Source organism: Nelumbo nucifera, chromosome 2 (assembly GCF_055504915.1).
Source record: "Nelumbo nucifera cultivar China Antique chromosome 2, China Antique-T2T, whole genome shotgun sequence".
Classification (NCBI taxonomy): Eukaryota; Viridiplantae; Streptophyta; class Magnoliopsida; order Proteales; family Nelumbonaceae; genus Nelumbo; species Nelumbo nucifera.
The window spans coordinates 80,699,013-80,711,350 of record NC_142650.1 but is presented as its reverse complement, the minus strand read 5'-3'; the positions used below and the strand labels follow the sequence as shown (position 1 = coordinate 80,711,350).

Genomic DNA, 12,338 nt, shown 5'->3' with positions numbered 1-12,338 from the left:
AAAATAAAAAAAATGTTAGAAAATTCAAAAAATTGCAAAAGAAATGAAAAAAATATTAAACATAATATTAATAAAAAATATAAACTTAATTTTGAAAATAAATGTTTTAAAAAACCTATTTTCTAAAAATAAATATTTAAGCATAACATGTAAAGCATATTTAAATGAAAATTTAAAAATAAAATCAAACATATAAAACATTTTCAAGCATGTAAAACCCATTTTCAAGCATGTAAAACCCATAATTGCTTTTTAAGAAGATATATTATGAGGATGAATGAATGGACATCATTAGCAAATAGGGGGTTCTCAAAGTTTTGGTGAGCGGGCGAGGTGTGAAATTTTCAAAAGCCGCACACCTGGGCTGAGGTACATCAGTGCCTAGGTGTGCGCCTTTTGAAAGGGCTGCACTTAGGACCTAATGCGCCTCGCCTATGTGCCTAGGGGCGTGCCTTTTAAATCACTGGAATGGCCCCTTCCTGTTCCTACTGTTTGTTTGGAGGAATTGGATTTTGATTCCCATTCTTGGGGGGAATGGGATTCCTCTATTGTTCCCACACAGCCCCCTAAGTCAAGGTGAGTTCTCCATATTCTTCTCTGTTTCCTTTCTTTTTGTATCTTTTCCCCAAGCTTTTTTAATCATTTTATTGGACTGAAATAGGGGATCCGCCCCCTACTTTTGTTTTTAAATTTTCTTACACTTTCCAGCTTTTTTCTCATTATTGGTGTCTGAAACAGGGGCGGAACAGGAGCTTTGCCCCTTCTTTTCTTCTTCATATTCTCTTATTTTCGTAATTTTTTCACTAGTTTTTATGGGTCTAGAACAGGGGCTTTGCCCCCTACTTTTCTTCTCTCTTTTTTAGTATTTGTTCCCTAGATTTTCTTGATCCAAAACAGGGGCTCGGCCCCCACCCCCTTTTTTTTTCTTTTTCATATTTCTTTTCTTCTTTTATTTTAATATTTTTTCACTAGCTTTTTTGGATCTAGAACAGGGGCTCTGCCCCCTTCTTTTAAGTTCTAACTTGTAAGTTGTAACTCTAGTATTTTGTTTTGCCTACTTGAAGCAACTGTTAAACAGTGTATGCCCTTAGCTCCAATCAGCTTGATTCATGTTATTGTAGTGTCTTTCTGTGTAATACCCTTAAACTGGACACTAATGAGACTTGTGTTAGTTTAGAATCTTCACAGCCATTAGATAGATCTAGGGAGATTTATCCTACTAAGGTTGACACTGATGTGCCGCCAAGTTGGTTGGGGTGGCTTGTCTCAGTTGCTAGGGTGAGACCTGAGGTACATGCAGTGTGGGTTTTCTTGAAACTCTGAACCGGACCAAATTCCAGTGTTGCCCTGGACCTTGGAGATAGATGGGCAAAGCTGGAATGTTACACCAGACCCCTAGACTCGATTATGGTACTGCACTAGGTGTCGAATTGGGCTATATTTGATATGCCAATCAGTGAGATCTTCAGAGGGGGTCAAAACCTGGGTATGTTGGGACAGTCCAAGAATTCACTTGAGTGGGTGATCATAGTGACAGGATTGGCCCCTTTGTTGAACAAAGTGAATGATCGGGAAATGCACTCTCTGATGGAAACCTAAACTGCCGGCAGTGGATTTCAAATGCGTTTGAAATTTTGTTTCGCAAAATATATTTATATAGAAATATACTTATATATTATGTTTTCACAAATTGTTTGCAAAATGTTTTAATTCTTCGGGTCCATGTGAGTAGAGAGTGCAACACTATACCTTGTAGCCGAGGGAGAGGTCCTCTCTTGTCGGGCAATGTTGGATCATTAAGGGCTGAGAGATTAAGTGTAAGACCATTGAGGGTTATACCTGATGGGCTAATCTTGCATCTGCCCACAGTCCTTGGGCCTTCATAAGATGGCTGGACCCAAGGACCATTTAGTGTAAATGTTGGGCCCATTAAGAGCCCATAGTGATGGACTCAGGGGTTCACAGTGTCCTACAATGAATTCGGCCAGGCCTTGTTACTAAGGCTGGGCCGAACCCATGTGGCTGATGTGTAGATCAATGATAAGGTCCCACGCCATACAAAGAGAGCCAAGCTTGCCAGCATTAAAAGGAAGTGAGGTTGAAAGCTTAATGGACCTAAAGCCCATTTTGAACTGGGTTAATTGGATTAATTAAATAAGGGCAAATCTGGGTATGGATCAACAGATAAGGATAAGAGGATAATTCTTATCCACTTAAAGAGTCCAGGTCCAAATAGAGATTTGGATCAGGGAACTTCTAATATGATTAGGAGTAGCTGATCTTGATCTGCAGATAAGATTATCCTTATCACTTAAAGAGTTCAGATCCAAATAGAGATTTGGATTAAGAAATTCCTAATCAGATTAAGAGATTATATCTTTAAGGGCTATACGTAAAGAGCAAGGCGGACCTGAAAAGGGTTACACAGTTTGACTGTTTCTACCTCCAATTTTCTCTCTGTGCTCTTGCTGCCCTACCCTGTTCGATCTCCATCTCTTGAAAGTGATCAAGATTTGATCTAGATATTGTTTCTTGATGGAAGAAACAATTCTGAAGCTGTGCTCACTACCCCATTCACCTTTTCTCCCCACACTCCACCTTCTCACTGACGGTTTTTTCTCCAACCAAAGCCAAATTTAATAGGTGACCTTCCCTTATACAATCTCTACCTTCTCCGAATTATATCTGTCCCCCTTAACTTTTAACTTGGTCCATTCACAGGTATAAAGCTCCCACGGAGATCAATGAGCTGCCGCACAGATCTTCTATAGCCCTCATCATGCTTGAGCACCAAAGAAGCAACAGAAGGCCAACAACTTTGATCCAAACATGCTTAGATCCTCCTTAGTCTCTGGGTAGAAGCACCCTATGGTTGCTAACCACCAATTGAAAAGTAGGTGGTTATTTCCCATCCAAACTTTTGATGCCCGGTTCTCCACCTCATGAATCCCTACCTCCCACTAAACAGTTTTTTTCAGAAAAGCTCTCCTTTCCTCCACCCCCTAACTCCTCCATCTTTAGGTAAATTTGCTCCCTATCCCTTCTTACATAAGTTTCTCCAAAACCTATCCAAGCCCCTTCTGACCATCTCCTCACATTGCCTTCTTCAGCATATACATCTAGAAGGTCAACTTGATTCTCTTTTTCTTCATAGTTCCATTCTTAATGTTGCCACTTTCAGCCATGACTCACCTTGCTCATCTTCAACCACGACATTAGTCTCCACTTTCTCCACCTTGACCTACTCCTCAAAACCTGATGAGTCCTCTTCAAGCCCCTCTCTAGGATTATCAATTTGAATGTTCAGACCCCAAACGAAACAGAACTCCAACAAATGGGCCTTTCCTGCAACTTCTACCGATTGATTTACTTTCTCTTTTCCCCATCTACTCAACTCTTCACTAGAAACAACCTTGTCCAAGGCATTTTCAATTGCAATGTTCAGACCCCAAACGAAACAGACCAAAAATTGGGGTTTTCTTGCAACTTCCACCGATTGATTTACTTTCTCTTTTCCCTGTCTACTCAACTCTTCACTAGAAACAACCTTGTCCAAGTCATTTTCCTCCCTTGACTTGAACCTCGCATATGCTTTTCATGTTCTTGTTTACATCATTTGTTTCTCACTAGTATTCTCTTCTTTGTTTTCCACTCAGAACTCACCCAACTCAGAACCTCCATCACTTCAGGTTCAGAGTTGATGAATCACCCTACTAGACAAGCCTCTAACCATCTTAATGAATCATGGAGATTCCCCACTGGCTCTATGAACACTTTTTCATATCTTCTGCACTTGGCTTGTTGACTTTACAGATATGGTAGATATTGGTTAAAGGGATAAAATGACTTGGTTTGTTGAGCGCAAGCTTGTGTCTATGGATACCATATTTATGGTGAGGGAGAGGACAATAGCGTCTTTGATCCTTCTCTGATTCTAGTTCCTATTCATGTTCCATGTGTTGCTGTTGATAATCCCCTGTTCTTCCAGCTATCAGTCAAGATCAACTCCCCAGATGGTTTTACAAGTTTATCAAAATCTTAAGAAGGTTGTTTCCACTCCTGTTAGAGAGCCTGTTATACAACCAGTTAACCTCAAGGACAACAGATCTAGATACTTGCCGTGTCGAGTTTCCTAATCTTGATATTCCCATTGTTCTGAGGAAAGGTAAACACTTGCATTTATTACCCATCATATTTAGCTTTCGTAAGATTCTCTAGGTTAAGTTCGTATTTTTGGAGAATCCTGGAAAATAGAAAAAGAAAATAATAGTAAAATTTTGCAAATACTTGATTGATGATATCTCCATGTACAGAAGCCTAATACTAAAAATTGCAATGTAGAGATTTTATTGCCAATCCAATAGTTATATTGTCTCAATAAAATTTTGCCTTTAGTTGCTTCCTTTATGGGTTATTTTCATTTTGTTTCTATGTTGATTATCTTCACAAGTGCTGTTCCACTATCCAAACTTCCTAGTAGCATATGTTCTGTTAAAGCATAATAAGCTTTCCTAAAAGCCTATTATGTTTATGTTAATACCAAATTTTAATACATCTAGTTAAAGTTAAAAGTTACCACTCAAAAAAAAAACAGATATTTTCTAATTTTGTCATGTCATGTGCCCTTTTAGACTTTCCATTATACACTTGAGTCTTCAATGATTACCTAGTCAATCTCAGTGGCACACTGCAATGTCTGTTGTAAATGGCCAATTCTTAGTGAATTCAGGCTATTGTAATTTTATCAGTTTCACTTGTATCTTTCCAAATCATATTACTTCTTTAGTTCTCCATTCAAGATCCTTGCTAGTTCTTCTTCGATGTAAAAATTTCATATTACTTCAATATAATGTGATTTTCCAAATCATATTACTTATTCGATGTAAAAATTTCAGTTTGAATTTTTAATATCTGCCATGTATATGCAGGGTGAAAGATCATGGAAACTACCAAACTTGGGTGTCTACTGTAACCGTCTCTGGGTTAGATATAAATACTCGTTTATTTCTTGTCGCCTTTTATTCAATGGAGATTCTAAATTTAATCCCTGGTAAGTTGGATTCTTTTCATTTGTCATGTATCAGGTAAACTGGGAAGGGTGTAACCCTGAGGTTACATGAGAACGCAGTTTCATGAAGCCGCTGGTTGTTTTCAAAACTAATTTATTTCTAAGTTGAAGTTGATAAAGTCCAATTGTTGTCATTATAGGGATGATTTGGTTGCTAATTGTTTACCTATCGTATAAAGAATATAGAGATCTACAGGTTTAGATCGAAGGGTGAATTTAAAAGTGTATTGCATACCACATAATTGGTTTGTGTTTGTTATTACCTTACAGGCCAATATTGAGAGTTATTGCAAAATGTAAAACCTGGAGGGTTTTGTGCAAAAATATGGGATTACGTGGGATTTGTCTTGGCATGCTGTGTTTTACAGTGCTAACTTGTCTCCTTGGCATATAACTATGTTATCTCAATGGTCCATTTGGTTCCTGAGTAAATTGGTCTTGGAAAGGTGGGATGATTAAAAAACTGAAGAATATTTATGTACTTATTTAGCCATCCTGTATTTTTCCAGTTGTTTTCTAATGCTGCATTTGGTATTCCTTATTTTAAGGACTTGTCCCCATTTTTGCTGTTAAATTGCCGCAATGAACTCTGAGTTTTTAACTGCAAAAAGGAGATAAGTCAGGAATGCCAAATGCAGTCTAAGAAAGTTTAGGCAAATGACGGTTAGCTTGCTTGTTATAATCTTACAAGGCAATTGCAACCTTTTAATAGACAGAGGTAGCATGTTTATGGGAGTTCTATGGAAACTTAAATTTGTCACTTTTTTTTTCCAAGGATCTGTCAAAATCTTTTTCATCAAATATATGAATTCTCTTCAGTTTGTGCAGGATGTTTTCAGCGGTTTTCTCATTTATGGCTTGTAAACATTTTGGAACATTAGTTGCTTTTACTATTAGTTTATTCATTGGTTTTCTTTTACTCATCAACAAGAACTAGGCACATGGGAAACTCTGATCTATAGTAAAAAAATTATTATATACCTAATTAAGAATAAACACAAGTAGATTTATTGTTATCCCCAAAATGGTCTTAGGCTTATCATTTTAAATTCGTTTCAAGAAATGTAAGAGAAACATGACTACCAAGCTAACCATAAGAATCATGATAAACATCCGTTGCGATTAGGGTGTTCCAATTGACACATCTGCTTTGATACTGACATGCTTTGTAGTTTGTACGATTTCCATCCTTAATTATAAGCTTTTCAGCCATTAAACCCGTGACCTTTTTTTTTTCTTTTATGGGTATATTAAACCAGTGAACTTGGGCATTGCAATGTATGCTGGTCAAATAAATTTCAACACAACCCAGGGCAAGTATCCGTTTATGTTGAATAGGCGACTTTTTACTCTCATGTCACGTGATCGTTGGACAAATATTACCCTTCCATTAACATGTGATATTATGTGCATTTGGTGTTGGATGAGTTAAAATCCAGAATATGGATAGTCGAATCAGGTTTAGTCGTTGGTTGAAATTTAAAAATTTTCCAACTTCCTAGGAGCTGGATTTTTGAAGATTTTGAAATTTGAAATTTCTAGATCATTTTTAAACTGAATTGGACCAAATTTGAAAACAAAATTAAAACTAATTGTATTTGATATGGAGTCCATAAATCATAGCTCTCAAAGCAATGGTTCATGCCCAAAATCAATCCCAAAAACAGACTCCAATTGAAAATAGTAACACTATTTTTTGCAAAATTGCCACCCAATTGTCTTGGATCGATTGAGATTTGTTAGCCTGATTTTCCAAACATTTTTCTTGCAAAAACACAGTGAGAAAATTGATAAAAATCAATTATTTCTTAGGTCAAACTAGGGTTTCTATGAGGGAAGGGAGAAGAGGAAAGAGTAAGAAAGGAGTACAAATTGCATTCGCCCTCTTCCTCTTAACCCCTTTTTATGGAGCACTCTCCAAATCTAATTTGGATCTATACTTGTTTAATAGATAAGCATTATCCTCTTGAGAAGATAAATGCTCCATATTTAGAACCATGCCCAGTTTCAACCCAAATCACATGACAACTTAAGCCTAACTATCTCATTAGTAATGGGCCCATGTCCCTAAGTGTTGCATGACCAATTTGGTTCTAATATTGTATGGCGTGGAACCATCATGAGGGTTCGACCTCACCTTTAAAAGAGGTTAGGCTGAATTCACTACTCAGGGCAGTGAATCTTGAGCTAATTAGCATGACTTCAGTGTACGCCCAACATTTACACCTAAATGATCATTGGATTCAATCACCCTATGAAGACCCAAGAATAATGGATTTATGTGAAATAAATTCAATCAGGTAATATGATCTCTTACACTTAACCTCTTTGCCCATAATCATCAGAATACTACCCACACGGGAGGACCTTTCCTCTCACTACAAGAAACAGTGTTACATTCTCTGTTTGGATGGATCCTGATGTGGGTTAGCTTACCCCAGCCCACCGTAGGCTGGGAGGCCCAGCCCACTGGCGCTTGGTAACATCAGCCACAATAGGAGGGAGTCGTATTGCTTCTGTACGGAGCCAACCACATGACTGTCAGACGTACCCACCAGGGCTTGCAGTCTGACCTCGTATGGATCTCATCCGGGGCATTAATCTTCACCTACCCCCAGCACTCTCAAGTATAAATAAGAGGTAATTGCCCCTTAAAGGAGATCCAAAACAGAAAACTCCAACACCATTCACTCATTTACTCCCTGCACCTACCTTGTCTTCTTAGAATTAATTCAGGGAGATTTGGTGCATTTGAGGACTACCTCCAAGGCCTCTCCTACACCCTCTCCTACTTTACACCTCGTACTAATTTGAGCGTTGGAGCCTCTGACAGTCCCTGTCTTGTAGTAACTCTGGTCACCAGGGACCTCGCTCGACTTGCAGTCCTCGGCTACCATAGTCATTGGAAGGAATACCTCACATCGGCTTGCGGTCCTCGGCTTCAACCCACCTTTTCTGAGGCCTCGGGGTCCTTGGCCAACACTCAGAACCTGAAGAGTGAATTTACCTTGTTGCCCTCGGCCAATCCGCGCGGCAACAATTGGCGTCGTCTGTGGGAAACAGTTGCTAAGACGACCCCCACTTTAGGATAAAAAATAATAATACTCTAAATACAAACCCCCTTAAGCTCGAAAGCCATGGTGAGGAGAACCAGGAACAATTAGAACCTGGTCACCTATGAGCAATTTCAGGCCATCCTCGATCGTTTGCACCGCTTCACCCAATGAATGAAAGAAATTTTCCCTCAAGTAGGAGGTCCCTCTCGAGGCGACCGCCCTGTTGGGGTGTCAGAGGATCAGGGCCAACACGAGAACGTCGAGCCACCGGCCCTTGGCCAGCGGATTCGGTAATCCGCTGGCCGAACCGTTGTCAGCAAATTCCTCAGTGGTGTTGAGACATGGTACCACAAAGTGGAAAAACTAGCTTATGCCCTTGTCACCTCGGCCAGAAAGCTCAAGTCGTATTTCCAAGCCCACTCCATAGTGGTCCTAACAAATCAGCCCCTTAGGGTTGTCCTCGCCAAGCCAGAGACTTCGAGACGCCTGGTTAAGTGGGCAATAGAAATGTTGGAGTTTGACATATAGTACCAGCCGAGGCCCGCGATCAAAGTGCAAGCCTTGGCTGACTTTGTAGAAGAAAGCACTTTTAGTAGGCCTCTCGGCCGGCCTCGCGAAGATGAGCCAATAGAAGCACAAACGGCTGAGGGGGTCTTGCCTTGTGGAAACTTTTTGTTGATGGTCCATGCAACGCCAAAGGGAGTGGAGCGGGCCTCATTCTCCTCACCCCTGACAATGCCATCATAGAATATGTGCTGAGATTCGAGTTCCCTGCATCCAACAACGAAGCCGAGTAGAAGCCCTCTTGGCGGGGTTGCAGGTCTCCCGAGACCTCGGTTCCAAGCACGTCGAAGTCCTCAACGACGCGCAGCGGTGGTGAACCAAGTCAACGGTGAGTACGAGGCCAGAGAACAAAGCATGGCTAAGTAGCTCGCCAAAGTTCAAGAGTTAGCCTGCCACTTCCAACGCTTCTCTTTGCAACAAGTCCCGCGAGCCAAGAACTCCCGAGCCGATGCTCTCTCCAAATTGGCGAGCACCTCGGATGTGGCCCTTGGCCGCATTGTGTGCATGGAAAAACTAGCCCGACCCTCCATAGAAGGGATCCAAATCCTACCCGTGGAAGCCGAACCATCTTGGATGGATCCTATCATCAACTTCCTACTGAAAGAAAGGCTACCCGATGACAGGAACGAAGCCCGGAAACTTCGACGACAGGCAGTGCACTACACTTTGCTAGAAGGAAAGTTGTATAGGAGGTCCTTCACCATGCCTTACCTCTGATGTCTCCGTAGGGAGGAGGGCGAGAACCTGGTTCAGGAAATTTATGAAGGCATCTGCGGTAATCACCTCGATGGCCGGACCCTAGCCCAAAAAACTTTAAGGCAAGGGTACTTTTGGCCAACACTTCACAAGGATGTGGCCGAGCTAGTGTGGAAACGTGATCAGTGTCAGAGACATGCCAACCTCCGCCATCAACCAGCGACCACTCTCTTGGCCCTCAGCAACCCCTGGCCCTTTTCCAAGTGGGGGATGGACCTCCTCGGCCCCTTCCCTCAGGCTACGAAAGGCAGGAAGTAACTCGTCGTTGCTGTGGATTACTTCACTAAATGGGTGGAAGCTGAACCCCTGGCCACTATCACTGCGCGGGCAATTCAGAGCTTCTTTTGGAAGAACATCATTTGTCGCTTCAGCCTCCCCCACATGCTGGTCACGGACAATGGAAGGCAGTTCGACAATGCTAAATTCTGAGAATGGTGCACCTCCCTCGGCATCAGGCAACAGTACACCTCAGTGGGGTACCCCTAGACGAACGGCCTAGCCGAGGTCACAAATAGAACCATCCTAGACGGGCTAAAGACCAGGCTAGATAGAGCTAAAGGCCTATGGGCCGATGAACTACACAGCGTCCTATGGGCATATTGAACCACACCTCAGACAACGATGGGAGAAACCTCCCTCGGTCTGACCTACGACACAGAAGTAGTGATCCTAGTGGAAATTGGCCAACCAACGCTTTGGGTCCAAGGGTATACCAAGGATGAGAACGACGAAGCGCTTAGAGCAAACTTAGACCTGCTGGAAGAAGCCCGAGAGCAAGCACAAATAAGGATGACTACCTATCAGCAGCGAATGGCCTGCTACTACCACTGCAGAGTGAAAGAAAGACACTACAGAGAGGGAGACCTTGTCCTCAAGAAGGTCATGGTTCCCGAACCTGGATTAGGGAAGCTGGGCCCCTACCGGATCAAGCAAGCTCTCAGCCCCAGCACATTTCAACTGGAAAACTTAGATGGAAGACCCGCCCCTCGGACACGGAACTCAGGGAACCTCAAAATGTGAAAACACCTTCCCTGTGGGATCGACACTCTATTCACACACTATTACTTGCCCACAATCTGTATACTTGCAGAAATCGTACAAGTTTTTGGCGTCATTGCCGGGGAAGGCAATACTGTCAATATCAAAAAAATTTTGATACACTCTATTACTTTAGACCACTTATTCTTTTTAAATAAAAAAAAATCTGTCTTTTTGTTTTGCTCATTGCACAACCTTTTAACTGTTTATGCGAATAGATCCAAATGCCTGATTAGAAGATCTAGATCTTGAAATTGACCATAGGTGCAAAGCTTTAACTAAAGCCAAAAAGGAGAGGCTCAAAAAGGAGAAAGAAGACAGGGTAGGGAGCTGGAAAGTTAGGAAGGAGGAACACAAATTAATCAAGAAGCTTTTAAGGGAGTAAGAAAAGAAGAAGAGATGGAAAACGATGCTAATAGATCCTTGCGCGAATTTGCCATACCAACTTCGACAATTCAGCCTAGCATTGAAAGGCCAACGGTTGCAGCTAATAATTTTGAGATCAAACCAGCAATCATTCAGATGGTTCAGCAGTCTCAATTCGGGGTAGGAGTTATGGAAGACGCCAATGCTCATTTGGCAAATTTCTTGGAGATCTGTGATACCTTCAAAATGAATGGCGTTTTTGATGATGCCATTAGACTGAGGCTTTTCCCTTTTTCTCTTAGAGACAAAGCGAAAACATGGTTAATTTCTCAAGCTTCGGGATCAATTACTACATGGGATCAGCTCACAAAGGCATTTCTAGCAAAATACTTCCCACCAGGAAAAACTGCTAAATTGAGGCATGACATCACCAGTTTCACTCAGTTTGATGGAGAGACTCTCTATGAAGCATGGGAAAGGTTCAAAGACTTGCAAAGAAAGTGTCCTAATGGTGATCGAGGTGCTGGCCAAATGGCTCAAGCTAATATTGAAGGGATGGGATATCCATCACATGGACGCCCAAGTCTTGCGGAATGGAAAGGGCGAATTTCAAAAATTTCTCCCATCTTTGTAGGGAATCGAATTCCCTATAATTGAAAAACATGTTTTTCAAGGATCAATCTTGAATCAAAAACCAAACCAGATCTGAACCAAAAGGAGTAGGAGGGAGGATGTACCTGATACAGAGAAGCAATATCTCCCAATGGAGGTGTTCACGCCCAAGGAAGGATCCAAAATCTGTTCCCACTGAAAATGGCGCAGTGCAGGATGGAGCAGAATCAACAATGTTCTTCCAAAAGAACTTGACCCTTTGCAAGAATCAACTGGACGACTTGTGAGTACAGCTCCAACCAATATTTTCCCAAAAAATTGGAATCAAGATCAGATCTTGATTTCTCCCAAGAACTGGAGATCGAACTAAAGGTGATGGCGGTGGCAGGAAGGAGGCGGCAAGAGAGAATTCGCAGGGTGCAAAAATCTCTCTTCTTGTGATTTTTAGCTCTGAAGAAAATTGAACGTCAATCACTAACTGTTGCCACCCCTTTCTCCTTTCATAATCTTAAAGGGATCAGCTCCTAATCCCATTAGGAGTTGCTAATCCAAATCATATTTGGATTAGAAGTCCCTTTAAGTGATAAGAGATAACCCTTATCTTATCTGCAGATCAAATCAACCATCTCCTAATCTAATTAGGAGGCTTCCAGATCTAAATCTCATTTAGATCTTGGACTCTCCAAGTGGATAGGGTCTAGGCCCAATTCTATCAGTTGATCCATCTCAGAATTCGCCCCTTTTAATTGACTAATCAAATCAGCCCAGTTCGAAATGGGCTTAAGGCCCATTTAAGGTTATGTACTCACTTAGCCTTCTAAACTGCTGCCTAGTTGGGCTTCCTTGTATGGCGTGGGACCCAAACATTGATCTACACA

General features: G+C 41.5%; 1 protein-coding gene and 1 non-coding gene across 3 annotated transcripts in view; one reads left to right on the top strand and one right to left on the bottom strand.

The window, feature by feature from the left end:
* The window catches only part of LOC104587803 (EAP30/Vps36 family protein), a 65,138-nt gene extending 59,717 nt beyond the window's left edge, over positions 1-5,421 (top strand). For both annotated transcript variants that reach the window (XM_010245525.3, XM_010245526.3), the window contains exons 8-9: positions 4,929-4,982; positions 5,085-5,421. In XM_010245525.3, coding sequence (XP_010243827.1) covers positions 4,929-4,982; positions 5,085-5,088 — 58 coding nt within the window. In that variant the 3' untranslated portion in view covers positions 5,089-5,421. The remainder of the gene's footprint in view (positions 1-4,928; positions 4,983-5,084) is intronic.
* Positions 5,422-11,259: 5,838 nt separating this feature from the next.
* LOC148802366 (small nucleolar RNA R71) lies at positions 11,260-11,366 on the bottom strand. Its single transcript, XR_016083259.1, has one exon. It is a non-coding gene; the product is annotated as a small nucleolar RNA R71 (small nucleolar RNA).
* Between the last annotated feature and the right edge of the window lie 972 nt (positions 11,367-12,338).